Below are 16,300 nucleotides of genomic sequence, written 5' to 3'. Positions count from 1 at the left end.
GCTAATTTCAGTATCTTATTTTAAGCATATAGTCTGCATTTAAATGTGATTTGTACCACAAAAGATTTGAGAGGTTCGCGGTTAAAACATAAAAGACTTAAAACTTACCAATGCAAAACACTGAGGTCTATTGAGGTGTGGCGGTTAGTAATGAAGATCGTACAAAACTAATAACCTATATGAACACTAGGTCTACTCTTCTAAACTTTATATCCCAACAGCTCTCATAGGGTGAAATTTACATAGATCAGGTCATGTTGCTATGGGCAACCAATCACATCCTGTCTACTATCTTCTAGAGGGGTAAATAAGAAGTAGCTTCTGATTGGTTGCCCATAGCAACATGACCTGTGAAGTGTATTTCACCCATAGTGTCTGAACACAACCAAAATAAAATCACTTTACTCTTTATTCATCTACTACTAGAAACCAGTGATACCACAGGCCCCTTTGGTTCTAATCAGTCAAAGTAATAATGGTTTTTACACGGGGGGCGATTTCAGGGGTTTTGTAAGCATTCTCGCTAGAAAATGCCCCTACATAGCTCCATGTGTAAGGGCCATGGTAATAGCGGTTCTCGGCACAGCAATAAATATTCAGCATGCTGGATAAATCTAGTTAATGTCCTATCAAGGCGAGTGTTCTTACCGGAGAGCATTGGCCATGACAGAACACAATGCTGACACATGCAATGCTGTCTGCTGAGAGTTCACCCCGTGTGTAGGCCCCTTAGGCCTTATATAGAGATAAAGTGTAGGGAGATCAAGTACCAGCCACCCATCCTAACTACCATGTTCTAGGCTGTGTTTGAAAATGACATGAGCTGGTTAAATGTTACTTTATCTCTCTCTCCAAGGTTTAGTACATGGACTCCAAATTGCCTTACAAAGTGTACACCGCAATGTCCATTCCTCCGGTTTATAGTAACTGACTGGCTGAATAATAGAACATTCCACAATATGGCTACAAAACTGAGCATCCATGCTCTGTACCCCTCATTTCAGCCAGTTATGCAATTAGTATTCAAGGTTCATTTGCAGTATTCTAGATTCAGATACACTGAAATGTTATGGGGTAACAGTAGGCAAAAAAAATCTCAAAAGATAACAATATTATCAATTAGTAGCAGCATTCAAGGCAGGAAAAAGTGCATGGATGTACAGTATTACAGTAGATTAAAAAAAAATGTAAGCTCTGAGAGGAGTCTAATCTTCACAATTCAAAACATGAAATTATTATTGGAGAGAAACTTATGCAAGATGAATGATCTCCCTGAACTGCAGAGTCCTCCATGGGTTTGATGTGAAGAGCTAACAAAGAGAACATTAATGAGAATGAAATGAGATATTTTAACCTCTGCCTGACATTTTAGAGGCTTCTTTTTTATAACAGGCATATAAGAAAAAAAGAGAAACAAAGATATAACCTTTCACGGCTTCAGAGGTTTTAGAACACTATAAAATATTGCTTAATCATATATACTGTAAAAGCAATCTAATTTTCTAATATCAGGCTGCAAGCAGAAGATTTCCTCATGGATAAACCATAATCATGAGTAATATTGGTGGTAAGCGTATGGTCACTAACAGATCGGACTGAAATGAAAAGACAATGCTGTTTAGGATGCGTTCTATTTCAGACATAAATTATATCATTATATTTGCCAAGAGACTGGATTTTTTTCTACTCTATGCAAATCATTGTTTAATTTTGGTTTATAGCGCACTGGTTATAAACAGATTTGAAATGATTAATTTCACACTTTGGTACAGAGTGTGAAACTTTAATTGGAAAACATAAATAGATAAAAAAAACATGGAGTGGACATCAACTTTATTCTCCTTTATATTTAAATAGAATTAATATCTATAAATTAAAATTAGACAAAAATAGTAAGCCACAGGGAGGATAGACTTGAGACTAACACCCAGAGCTATTCAATTACAAGCCCATTTTCTCCCACAATAAACACATGGCTAACAAGTGTTAAGTGCCTGGAACTAAAAAGATTATAATGGGCAAACAGCCCTTGCCAAAAAGCTCTCCTCAGGAGGGTGAAAGCAGAAACCCATGACAAGTGAAGCCTGTGGGTTTACCATGGGCTACAACTTAATAGCTAAACTGAAACAAGTACACAGAAAGCCCTGCGGCTAATTGAATATGCCTCATTGACTATTCATGGTATTTTTCTGGTTCGTCAATCGTTTAACATTAAGGGGCTATTCAATCCAGACCAGGTGAAAAATCTGCAATAATTTGCTGATTAGTATATAATCACATGCGGTTTTGCCCATTTTTGAGTCTTTTCACCAATGCCGTTTCACTTTTTTGGGGGCAACTCTGAATGAGCAAAAAAGGTTGCCAAAAACTGTGAATTTGTCACCAATCCACGTTTTCGTTGATGCAGGATGTTTTGCCCAGGCAAAAAATGTCAGCACTGCGACTGAATAGGGCGAGTCGAATTGCGCCAAAAAAAGGGGGTAAAATTGCAGATTTTTCACCTGTCGAAAAATTAGACCAGAATCGAATACCCCCCTAAGAATGCTTCTGTACAAAATGGGAAAGAAATACTGAAATTTGTATATACTAAAAAGGGAGTAGAAGCTTTTTGTACTTATTTTATTTTTATAAATTTAAGTCTGTACTGTATGTATCTTGACGTACATGAAAAATCTATTTCACACATTTTGTTTTTGCTTAAATTATATATATATATTAAAACCGGTTAAGGGGATTAATGATTTTTCCCAATGTAGAACATTAGCATTCAGCTAGGAAATGTAGATAACAGGTTAATTAATAATGAAGACAATTGTGTGTAAGTAATAGTGTTTTGCATGCAACCATTCACACTGTTATTATTATTATGAACAAGGGCAAGTTTAGGTTTAGCGTTTATAAGCCAAAAAGATTAGTATTACTCTCAGTGATATGAAAGGAATGCTAAAACCATGACAAAGTAAACTGCATGCTTTTTATCTTCATCCTCTGGCTGTCTTAACAACCAGATCAATATTACAACGTAGCAGAATCCAGTAGTGAAATTTTCATTTGTTACAAAAAGCCAAGGAAAAAAGCCCTGGGCATGCCCTGTCACATTGGCTTTGGAAGGAAATGTACTAATAAACTCTTGCCCCTGGGTCATCGTTGACAACGGGCAATACGCTGCCAACTCATATTAAAGTAAATTCATATCAGTGGCCCCAAACTTTCCCTTAATATTATCATCTTTTCCCTGAATATAGCAGGATGTCAGATTTAACGTGCCATTGAAATACACAAGTCGTCATAATGGTTAATCCTTTGTACGGACTTCGCACCACTGAAGCTGAACCTGACCTGGGTTCTTATTTTTTATAACAACTTTGGATAACATGATTTATCAAATAAACAAGACCACAAAAACACATTGTATTGAGCTTTTTGTTTGTAACACATTTGTTACTTTACAGAGGTAGAGGTCATAAATTCAGCAAAACCCAGAACAAAAATCTACTCATATATAATGGATAATATAACTATTAAGGTACATAATAAGATGGGAATACTTTATACTCTTCAAAAAGAGTAATCATAAAAACTGATTACACACAAGTGCTGGCTAGGTTTGTCTTTATTATGCGTAGTTATGTAATATCATGGACAAGTTTGTTTTATGTTTTAACAAGCACCACGTATTAATCAGTGTGTATTACAGCATATGTTTATGCATGACACACTGGTACCATCAAGTATAATCTATCATAAATGAGGTCCAAGCTAATACAATCTAATTATGTAGGAAGGTACATATGGGTAGATAAATGAACTAAACATTTAAAGTGTTAGCAGTAGGTGAGGTCACTGGAGATCAGACACCTAAGTGTTACCAGCTCATTATATGCTTAGGAACATATGAGGAATGAAAATTGTCAACATTATGTGTTCATACAGAAAACACAAAGAACGACTTTATGATTAGACCAAGCAATTACATATTCAAGAAACTCTGCTTACATATGTTTACCATGAGTTATACAAAATTATGTGAAAAACACATTTTATACTTTTAACAGACACTTGAAACATTGCTACACTATACATTAATTTGAAAGATCTACTGTAGGTCTCAAAATAACATTTCAGATAAGCATTCAGATTCATTTTCGCTTTAAAAAAACCTAATGAAAAACCTTTAGCGCTGTCCACAGTAAATTAATAAGTCAATAGTTCAGGTTGCAGAAAGATAGCTTCCAGTTCCTAAGCAATACACATTTTGATAACTCAAATCAATTACATATGTCAATGTAACATGATTTTTCATGAACTCTGTAAATTAATTATTTAAAAGGATAGCTCATTTTTGTGTTCAACAAACTTAGAATGGTTTTTTAACCATTTCGTATAAATGAAGCCACCAAGGGAAGTACTGCGCTCTTTCCTGGAATTGTTCGGTACTTATGTAGTATCTGGGCGTCCGATTTAGAAATCGGATCGCATCGCATGCGGCCAAATCGTATGCGATGCGATGGTCAAGATTTTTCCATAGGATTCAATGTTAAAATGGTCTGAGTCCATTTTAACATAGAATTCAATGGGAAAAAGGGGTCCTTTTCCTTTCCCCACTATCCAAGTGGGCATGGAGTTGGATATAAACCTGTGGCGAGCGCAGCGAGCCACCGAGCCCGAAGCGTGGCGAGCGTAGCGAGCCCCGCGAGGGGACACAGAATACTTTTTAAGAAATATGCGTCCCCTCGCGGGGCACGCTTCGCTCGCCACGCTTCGGGCTCGGTGGCTCGCTGCGCTCGCCACGCTATATAAAATCAACTCTATGCCCACTTGGATAGTGGGGAAATGAACAGGACCTTCTTAACATTGAATCCTATGCAAAATCGCATCGCATCGCATCTGATTGTAAGGCATACAATCACAAAATCGGACGCCCAGATACTACATAAGTACCGATTGTTCAAACTAGGGCAGAGGTTGGCTGGCAGAGGAAGGGTATCTTTAAGTCTTTTACTAGTTTATATTTTTTTGACTCCCCACAAAATGTTGGCACCCTAGACCTGGCTTGCTAATTGTACAGATAAGGAACCAAACTCAGTTGTCAGAATCATACTACAGTGGTTCCCAAGCTTTTTTAAATCATGGCACCCATGAGTATCAGAATTAGTTTCACAGCACCCCTAGGCCAACAGTATCTAATTGTTAAAATAAGAAAATTATATTAAATAAAGCAAATGCTGTTTCTATATCATCCTTAGGGTCAGATATGTGGTAATTCACATCTGACTGTCCACAATTTCCCTATTACATTGGTCATAATTTGAATTGGTCATTGACCATCAAATCCAGGGCACCCCTGCAAGTCCCCCAAGGCACACTAGGGTGCAAAGGGGCTCACAGTTTGAGAACCACTGCCATAGTCATTAAAGTAGCAATCCCAATTAAATTCATTTTTACCTCTGACGATGAGCTGAGCAAAATTTGATACTCCAGAGCCTCTCTCTGATTGTGTTACACATCTGTACAGGTCTTCATCTGCTTTTGCCACCTCCCGTAACCTAAAGGTGGCTGCAAATCTTCTGTGATTGATGTTTTTTGTTTGCACTACAGGGATATCTTCTCCATTCCGTTTCTGAAAAGGAACACCAGAGAGATATCAGATCACACAATGTATAAATATAAAATGATATGGTGCGGCACAGTAGAAAAGCTTATTACAGTTATTTTACATAGTGACATAATATAATGATTCTATAGCAACTAGAAAACAAGTTGCTCTTTCAACTCATTATCTATATACTGTATTAAAAACATAAGGATTATTTTTATACAAGTGAGTTATTGTGACAATACCATTGCCTGAGCAGAGCACATCATATAGCAAAATAAAGCTCTTGGTCTATAGATGTACAGAATTAAATGTAATACATTGTAATTGGTTGCTCGATATTAGAGTTATGTGGCTGAGCACTTTGAAAATTTTACAGTTAACCAACTCTCTCTGTGCACCTGTCGGGTGACCTGGAACATGTGAACAGCTGGGTGGCCAATCACCCAATAGGAAGGTCTTCTATGGGGTATCAACTTCTAAGGGGTGAAAATGGGTAAAATGGCCTGCCAAGTAAGCCTTTTCAGAGCTAAAAACAGGAATATAAACTAGCATTCATCATCAACATCAGTTATTTGTAATCATATTACAGGAAACAAATGAACACCGCACTTGTATCAACAAATGCAAATAGATTATTCATGAAATAGTTTATTCATAATACAATTAATAAAAAGCAAGACATCAGCCCATCATACTGGTTAGAAAAAATAATAAATAAGGACATCTGTGTAAGATAAAGAGGACAGAGAAAGTATCTTTTTACCAGCTCCTAACTGCCATGTTAACCCAGTTAGGAATTAATTGGCTAGAACAGTAATTTCCAACCCTGGTCCTCAAGTACCCCCAACAGTGCATGTTTTGCAGGTCTCCACACAGAATCACAGGTGCTATAATTAGCTCCACCTGTGGATCTTTTCAAATGTGCCTGAATAATGACTGCACCTGCCGGGTGACCTGGAAAACATGCACTGTTGGGGGTACTTGAGGACCAGGGTTGGGAACCACTGGGCTAGAACTTAATTCCCATTAACTGTAATGCTCTCCAAGGCTTAAGGGGTGTATGCATGCAGCGATTTTTGCCAGGGAGAGATTTTGACTAAGCGATTGTGACTAAGTGATTTTGCTGGTTGTGGCCTACCCCCTTCCTAAGCGATTTTGTCTATGGCCAATTATGACTATACTAGAATTAACATTCTGGGTTAATATTTCATTGCAGATCGCCTAGTGAATTTCGCCCTAAGCAGTGAACACCAGCAATTTTAACAGCGAAAGTCTGCGATCTAGACAAAATTTCCTTGCCTGGCAACTATTTTTTACTAAGTGATATTCACTTATGCTGGGCAGCGCATCGCTATCAAAAATAGGGCCATTTGTCTAACCATGACAAGAGATTTTTACTAACCTAAGCAATTTTGATATATATATATATCAAAATGGCTTAGAAGGATCGCTCTGTGTGTACACCACCCATTTACTGCATGGACCATTCAGTTTCTTAAGGACCCCTTGCACTAGGGCAATTTATCTGAGGCTTGAAATTGCGTCAGTTTTCCTCCTAGGAGTCCTGCATGACAGATTCTGTATTAATGCTTATTTCACATAAGATAAATTGCATGCAATTTATCAACCGGTGACAAATCGCATGCAGTTTATCTTACTGCATACACAGTACTTAGTACTTGTACAATACAATTTATATGATGGGCCCTCTGCTCTTTCTGGGAGCAGCAGCCACTTATGTAAGTTATTAAAAACAATTTGTTTTAATTATTATTATTTTCCCTAAGGGAGAGATGGGAGTATCAATGACACCCTAATCAGGCTGTCTGTTTGTTCTCTGGCTGCACTCACTATCTATCACAGAGCTGGTTACCTATCAGAGCTATAGGCACTGCAGAGGGAGCAAGGCTGCCAGCAACCAAGATGGTGCAGGGAGATTAAAGTAGGCTAGGGGTCGCCTTAGCTCAGAGGGACCAGCCCAGCGTTGCTACTGCTCCAGGGTGCCGCAAATCACTGCAATCTGGCTCACAGAGCTCAAGAGGCGGGTGTGGAGTGAAATATAGGTCCCGGTTTCACTCGGGGGGGGGAAGGGGGGAGGCCACAACCAGCAGGGACCCGGAGAGAGCCAGTCTGAGGCTGCACTGCTGCCGCCACTTGGTGGAAGGAGAGAGGGAGCAGGAAGAGGAGGCCAGTGATAACTTGCAGGAACACAGCAGCGGAGCTTCTTGTAGCCTGGCGACCCGGTGATGGATTGCTCCAGCTGCAGGTGCGACCTAGGAGGTGCGATGCAATGCGTACAGGAACCCGCATTGCATCGCACCTCTTGTCATGTACATGCAATCTGGGCACTGTACATGCGATTTATCATCGAAACCTCATGTAAACTGCCCTTATTGCATGTAAATCGCCCTAGTGTAAGAGGGCCTTAAAACATATCTAAAATCAGACAGATAATTATTGCCTCAGGTGGATATCTCTCTAAAGGGGACAGGTGAAAAAAGTTAATATTCAGCTGCAGTCTTTTTAAAGTACTTACTGCACTTGTTAAATGACAGCTAAAAGCTTATTGGTTGCTATGGGAAACTTTAGATGTTCTATTTAAATGGTTTAATACATATCCCCTTAATATTTTAAGGTGCCTACACATGAATAGATATATGTGATCCAATCCGATAAGTATCCAATTTCCTTTGAAAACCAGAACAAAATGATCATGGCCACAGAGATAAGTTGAGTAAACTATCAGAGGGTTTAATCATACCCCCACTATCCACGTCGGCGTGGAGTTGAGAATAGAAAGTGTGGCGAGCGCAGCGAGCCACCGAGCCTGAAGCGTGGCGAGCGCAGCGAGCCCCGCGAGGGGACGCGGATACCTTCACAGGTATCCGCGTCCCCTTGCGGGCTTCACAGCTGTCCGCGTCCAATCGCGGGGCTCGCTATGCTCGCCACGCTTCGGGCTCGTGGCTTGCTGCTCTCGCCACACTTTCTATTCTCAACTCCACGCCGACGTGGATAATGGGGGTATGAAAAGGTCGTAGGATGCGTACCGCTGCGCTCGCCACGCTTCGGGTTCACGTTGATCGTGGGGCGGCGTTAACAATTGTGGGGGCCATTTCACACTTCAGGGTGCCTATTTTGGCCTCTGTGGCCCATTTAACATAGTTTCCTATGGAAAAATCGGGTCAATTGAGACATTGAACAGGAAAATCGGGTCAATTGGGACATTTAACATTGTTCCCTATGGGAAATCGCGGGCATAGCGTCGGTCGCATCACATGCGATTTTTTAGTGCATACAATGCCCGCGTGGCTGCCCTTCTAGGTAAAGAGTACCTAAAAATGTTGCAATACTTTAAATACTTCAAGAAATAAAAATAACAAAAAGAACATCAATAAACTCCTAAATTGCAAATAGAAAGTCCAAATAGAACACAATGCAAAGAAGTAGATTACATCAAATATAGAGAATACAATTTCTACATTAATTGCTGAGGCAACAACTGAAGAAAGTTTTGCAGCTTTTTGGGAAGTATTCAATCCGTGCCGCTATTTCCAATGGGGAAAATAGCATCAGGCGCCTATGCAATGCTGTCTTTCACAACAGCATTAAAGTGGCAGCTCGTGAGAACGGACCGTCTTTAAAAGTAGCCTTGCCCATTTGCCAAAAACGGGCATGGATTGTCGAGTTCACGGCCAAATCTTATTGATATTGAATCCTGCCTTCCGATAAACAGGCAAGCAGACCGTAAAACGGGCCAGGTGTCAGGACGATTAAATACCCATTTTTGTCTTAAATAGGTGCAGTAAAAAGGAAACTACAGTACATTCTTTAGACTCTGTACCAACACCACATTGGGAGTTGTAATATAGTTACTGGTAGTGAAAGTTTGCTTCCTATTAATGAACATTTAAGTACATGTCTAACATTGTGATTTGAAACATGAACCAACTGAAAAAGTTTTATTTTTTTAATTTAAAGAGTATTTTAAGCCCTCTCGGAGGCAAAAAAAAGGGTATCCCACTTTTAGTATGTTAAATTCCCACTAGCTATTACCAAGAAGGCAAAATCCCTTTAACACTTTTTGTGCTATATAATTAGGGCACTTCAGCCTTCAGCATATCAGTAATTCAAAGCATCACTTTCAATAAAGAATTTTAATTACATTTGGTTAATATTTAAAAGGACATCAATTTGATGCAAAATGCTGCAGGGCTAACAGAAATATGTACTGTCTTCTTACACTGTATTCGCAAATGGACAGATGTAGAATCTGATACAAGGACAGAAGCCATAAATTATTTACAATAGTTAAAAATAAAACAGTGAAAAGTTAAATCTGGCTAGAAGGGGGCATCTTGGAAGACAAAAATGAAACCATACAGCAGATAAACATTAACAGAATATGGAGAAGATTTTTCCTCAAACCCCAAATTCTAAAAGATTAAAGAGATAACAGGGAAGTGAATTCAACTGCTGAGAAACAGAGCTAAGATGGGTCTAGCTTCCCTGTCAGTTACATTTGTTACATATATTTTTCAACAATGGATGGTTTTCCTTATAAAAAATAAATTCTTTCCCAGCCACAAATTTGGAAACAGGCCAAATTTTTTTTTTATTCTACCAAATCCAAGACGTTGGCGGCGTCAAGAGACCATCAAGGAATCATATCAGTTCTCATGATGCAACATAAATCCTTTTTCATATGGATGGATAATCTCCAAAAAATCACCTTATTCAATTGCATAGGCAAGATTTTTTTCACCAAAATCTTAATGTCGATAAAGAAATAGACGTCTACAGATAGATAAGATCTTTGTTAAACAACAAACAGTGTACACAGTGGAAATGTGCAGAGACATCACAAGCCATAAATTTAACAGCAGTATCGGCACAACTCTTCTGCTACAATTCAACCTCTATTTTTGGGATGAAAAAATATTGATCTGAGCCACTCTGAAAAATAAAAGCTCAATAAAAGGGTTTAAAGGTTTCCAAAAAGGTAGAAACTTATAAATTAAGGATTATCCACAATAACAACTTCCCAAACTACCAGTATTTTGTAGGCCGCTTCCATCTGCTTCAATCAAAAGACATATAGGGTGACATTTAATGAGATGCGAAAATGTGACTTTTGCGATATTTTCGCCAAAAACTTCCAAAATCGCACTTTCCCGAATTCGCATATTTAATGAGATGTGAAAAACTGCAAAAACTGCTGATTTTGCCGCGAAATTGGGAAATGTGTCTTAAAATGGCAAAAAATTCAGACCAGGTTCTGATATGCGAATTGGCCAGTACCCAGCACAGATCATTGAGATCTGTGCATGGTCCTGTGTTTAAAAATGTGTTAAAGTGTTTTTTTTTTGTGGGGAAAAATTGCGTGGGGTCCCCCTTCCTGAGCATAACCAGCCCCGGGCTCATTGAGCCGAAGCATAGGGGTCCCCCGTATTTCTGAAACCAGCCCTGGACTCTTGGACCGGTCCTGGTTCCAAAAATACGGGGGTCAAAAAATCTGGGAGTCCCCCTTACTTTGAAACAAGCATCGGGCTGCAACAGCCCGCGGTGTCATGCCACAGCCGGGGGACACTTTTTACATAAGGTCCCCCGGCCGAAACATGAGCACCGTGGCTGGTCAGCCTTGGACGGGGTACCTGGAGGAGTGGAGACCCCCCAATAAAGGGCCCCACCCCGGCTTTACCCGTCCAGGGCTGAAGCCCGGGGCTGTCACCGGCATCTGTGCCCAGTGGACGCCGACCTGATCGGGTTAAATCTAACATCCGTAACACTGCTTTATGCAGGAAAACTAAAAGTGCCAGCAGACCTCCCCCACATGCTGGGACTTGGAGAACCACAAGTCCCAGCATGCGGGGCATTAATGGGCCCACTGGGACTTGTAGTCCACCTGTAAAAAGAATGTTAAAAGAAAAGACACACGAAAAGAAAGGTATAACTTTATTTCATATAAACACACACACACACACCCTACAACCACCCACAGGATATTTCTAGTACATGCACAATTGTATTTGTTTGTTTGTGTGCAATAAATGTTTGTGTGCAAAATACATACAAGTGTCATCTTCATATTGTGAGTGTTGTTTACCAGCATTCAATAGCACATACATCATTTGCAAACTGACACTGCATAATCAATATTCTGCGCACACAGTAAGTACTAACAGGAGGTACCACCTCATAGTGGGACACATTTGCATGAGTGCGCATTTCTATCCCCTTTACACTGTCAGATAGAAATGATGAGACGGCAATAAGTTTTTTTGCTCAGGTTAGATTGTGCCCATATTAGTATAACATATCTGCAATTTTGAATGGCAGAATATAGTAACAGCAATCTCTACAACGACCATATCTGAATTAGGCCACCCTAGGTTTAGAATAAAAATAATTCTTACTATAGTATCCAGCTATCATACAAGAAACACCTGAGTGGCCGCATGCTGCTAAAATCAACTTTATTTTGCCTAATTGTGATGAGAAAAAGTTGTTTGTCTACCACACACACACTGACACACTCATTGCCTGATAAGTCCACACAGTAGATTATATTATTGATCATACAAAACATCATTTGCAGTCTGCACACTTCAATAATGAGCTAATGTAATTAAAATGGCTTAAGTGTAGTGTAATGTGTGTGGCCAACACTACCGCATAGACAGACTCTCTTTCATGCTGACAGAAGAGAAAGCTCTGCAGTCTGATTATACAGTGTACTTGCCTCTACTATTCCAGCTGTATCAAGAGAGCAGCTGGGACTGCAATCTCATAAGCAAGGAACATAGAAATCAGTGAAGTGTTGACACGAACAGTAAGCATTATGCAGAAGAGCAGTCTTACACATATAATTCATATGAGAGCTAAATTACACCCAATCATGTGTAATAAAGGCGCGAGAAAGTCATAGTGATACCACAAGGTCAAATGTGTGTTTTGGAAATGTCAAACTGATTTTAAAGTCACAGCGTGACACTGGTTTTGAATGCATATTTTTGGATGTGCTAAATGGCATGCTCTCCTTCCCTCTCTTGTAAGTGTTCCCCTAGGTCCTTTTAGTTCTGTACTCTTTCTGTCAACATGTCACCCCTGTTTTTCTCTCAGTGTGCACAGACTTCAAGTCAGCAATCCCACTACAAAGACACTGCAAGAAACCTTTTTATGCCTAAAACTGCATCACCGAATATAATCTTTCTGCAAGTTAAATGGGTTGGGATCGCAATGCGTCGGGCACACTATTTTATTCTCCCACCATGCCCCAGTGGATGGTAGGGCATGAAATACCGCCCGTCGGCAAATGTCGACTAAAAAAACTGTGAAAAACCCCATGTCGACCCTTTGACTGTCGAGCAAGACATTGTCAAACTAAAGACCTGTCGAACTAACGACCTGTCGAACTAACGACCTTTTGACCTAGAACCATGTCGACCTTTTCCTATGTCGACCTAGACCCATGTCGACCTTTTACCACGTCAACCTAATGGTGTCAACCATCATGCTGTAGACCAAAGAACCGCATCCCAGTTAAATAAGGTCACATTATTAATTTACAATATGTCTTTTTATATTCAAGCTTTTGTACTTGTATTATATTTTGTGTTCCTTGACAATTCACTATTTTCTTTGAGGTTAGTGAATATGAGACATATTTCCTTGTATAGAAGTTATTATAGCCATTACCTGTGCTAAAAATGGAAGCTCTAGTAACAGCGGAATTTAATATTTGCCCATGTAGCTAAAGACATTGAATATTAAAATCCAGACTCCGCAATATACAAAATAATAATGTAATTACTGTAATATAAAGCTGGCTAGATTTTATTACATTTAACTGCAAAGTCAGACAGAAAAGATTGTAACCTTTGAACTACAATTCCTCTTCCATATTTTCTACCATCATTATTCCTCATAATATAATAAAGTTAGCTGCAAACACAGACCGGAAGCTTGAATTTATCCACATTGAGGAGTCCGTGAGGTACCGCCTCCTTTTAACAGGGGCCTAAACAAATTTTCTCCTCATTCATGAATGCCCTTCCTATCTCAGCAAAGATAGACTGAAAAACACATTTGTGATGAACAACATCTCTGTTGGCAGGGTCTGCTTCCGTACAAAGAAGAAACATTTGGCAAGCAGAAAAGAAATACTTTATTACTGTGAGATAAAGAAAAACTGAGAACCACAGATAGGACAAAAGTGTTTTCAGGAATTAACTTTTATAAAAAGCCATCCTGCCCTATTCATATAGTTCATTATCAACCTCTGGCATAGCCTCTTTCCAGGTAATTCTCACAGTGTATAACTTTTCCCCAGACTGTAAGCCCTCATGGGCAGGGCTTACAGTCTGGGAATTTTATACTCCTAGCAAAATCCCAGTAACTACTGCAACTCTGTTAAACGGTCTCCCATACCCCACAAGCAACTCAGATGCTTCTTGCATTCAGGATTAGTGAGTGCTCATTTACTTCCTCCTCCCTCCCATGCTAAATATTATTACATGCACTTACTACCCATAATGAGTCACTCTACCCTTTCCCTCGCTCAACCATACCCTTCACCTTGTGTCTGGTTGTTTAGATCTGTTAATAGTTATTGTAAGTATTAACAAGCAGTTATAGTGTTCTATAGCAGTGGTCTCCAACCTATAGCTTGCAGGCTACCGGTAGCACACTGTCATAATTTGGGTAGCTCACCTAGCTGCACTACTGCTGAGTCAGCTAGTAGGAAGAGACCTCTGACAAAGTGACTCTAATCAGGACCTAATCCAAGGAGCCACAGAAAGGCAGGAATCTAGAAACGGGAAGCCACCTGCAGCGGGAATCAGTGTCAGTATCATAGAGCAGGCTGGAGGCTGTGGCAGGTACCCATGAAGATGACCACAGCTGACACTCCACAGCGGAGGTAAACGGGAAGGTAGATGGAAGTCACTGTGGGATGGAGTGGATTCGCAGGAAAGCCTCTACGCTGAAGGGTTGCGACAGCACACAACAGAGTTGACACTCCTGCAGGGCAGGTTGGCAGGAAACAAAGTGGGAGTCACTGCAGGATTAAGGAGGGATCCACAAATGAGCCTCTACAATGCCTGCAGTGGTCAGACCAACATGGTGGGCCAAAGGCTGGAAGTCAGACAGATAGTTTTCTTGAGTAGCTCACGCCCCGATTAAAGGTTGGTGACCACTGGTCTATAGCAAACTCATGTATATGTGTGTTTCATGGATGTACTTGATACTAAAAATGACTTGATAGTAAAATTGACTTTGAATGAATACATTTTCTGAAGAACTAATGTCCAGTAATATATTCTATTGATTAGTGTGCTTTAACCTTGGCCTGTGTGTATATAACAGAACTCTTTTCTTAACGAAGGGAGGAGGCAAGAACGGGCTCCTCATCAGGAAGTCCTCACGCCCGCACCACAAGTCCCCCAAAGGACAGACCTCAAGTGCCTGTGCACAGAAGGTCCGTCGCACAGCTCCCCGACGCTGACAGGGTAAGAAGCAGGCTAGCGGTACGCCGCTCCCTGCTTATCCCCCTCACGCATCCACATTCCCACCTCCACAGCAGCCTCGGAAGATCAGGACAGAACCTGCAGAGAGACATAAGCCCAGTTGGGCTTATGGTCAAAAGGGATCCGTTGATACCCTGGTTCCCTCAAGGGGGCTCTTGGCAGTTATACTATAAACGGGCTAACTCCTATAACAGCGATAACATTGTGCATGATATTTATTTAATATTATTATCATTTCTGTTAAACGCACCTTTTATTCATTAAAAACACTATATTTGATACCTACCCACTGACTCTCCCATCTTTGTATAGAAGGGTCATTAGTATCTACATACATCAGGTGAGCGCATGACAACCCCCCTTTTTTGCATCTAGTGCACTTGTATGAGCTTGGACCACTCAAGTCAAGCAGCTCCCGCCTACATAGTGGAATTAGCACCACACCCCAAACCCTTTTTTCAGAACCCTTTGAATGAAGAGACTATACAGCTACGAAGTTGCAAACAGAAGATAAGGACAGTGTGACACAGTGTAGCTGTCCAAATCTTTACTTGTTTAGCCTGGAAGTGTGAACAATGGTTACGTAATGAACACTACATTGTGCTTAGTTGTGTCAGCTTTGAGTAAACTCATCTTCAGATTACTGCGCAAATATGGTACTAGCAAGCATAGATATTTAATTACGTGACAAACAAATATAAGCAATTAACCTTTATTTCCATCCAAATACTTTAGAGAACATGGACTGCTGTTTAAATGACTTTCAAGTTAAACAAGCAAAACAGATCATTTTTGTTTTTTTAGTTGACAGGATCCGGGGTCTTAAAACTTTTCAACTCTATAGAAGAGTCCGACTATCCACCTAAATACTTCTATTGCTTTACTTGTAATGGAATAGGTTATCTGCCCTGTTGTGCTCATTCTTCTGTAGTACATAGTGCAGCCGCCCACTTTAATTGTCAGAACCTGAAGTAATTCACAGCTGTCAAATGGAATGAATTCCAGCCTGCTCCTTCAACAGCCAGAGAGCTCTTGTGTACTGAGCAATCACATTTCAAATCATCCACTGGGGATCTCTCTGCGGCTAAACTGAAACATAGCAGATTGCTTCTGCACGGCTACCAGATATGATATGATTCAGGTACAGTAAAGCAAACCTTTGAGAAGAAAGGAATGG

The 16,300-nt window shown here is 40.1% G+C and overlaps 1 protein-coding gene across 16 annotated transcripts in view; it reads right to left on the bottom strand.

The window, feature by feature from the left end:
* The window catches only part of PTPRK (protein tyrosine phosphatase receptor type K), a 340,426-nt gene that overhangs the window by 190,157 nt on the left and 133,969 nt on the right, over positions 1-16,300 (bottom strand). For all 16 annotated transcript variants that reach the window (XM_083176754.1, XM_083176759.1, XM_083176755.1 and 13 more), the window contains exon 6: positions 5,446-5,620. In XM_083176754.1, coding sequence (XP_083032880.1) covers positions 5,446-5,620 — 175 coding nt within the window. The remainder of the gene's footprint in view (positions 1-5,445; positions 5,621-16,300) is intronic.

Source organism: Crinia signifera, chromosome 3, assembly GCF_055691185.1.
Source record: "Crinia signifera chromosome 3, ASM5569118v1, whole genome shotgun sequence".
Lineage (NCBI taxonomy): Eukaryota > Metazoa > Chordata > Amphibia > Anura > Myobatrachidae > Crinia > Crinia signifera.
This window is presented reverse-complemented; position numbering and strand designations above follow the sequence as displayed.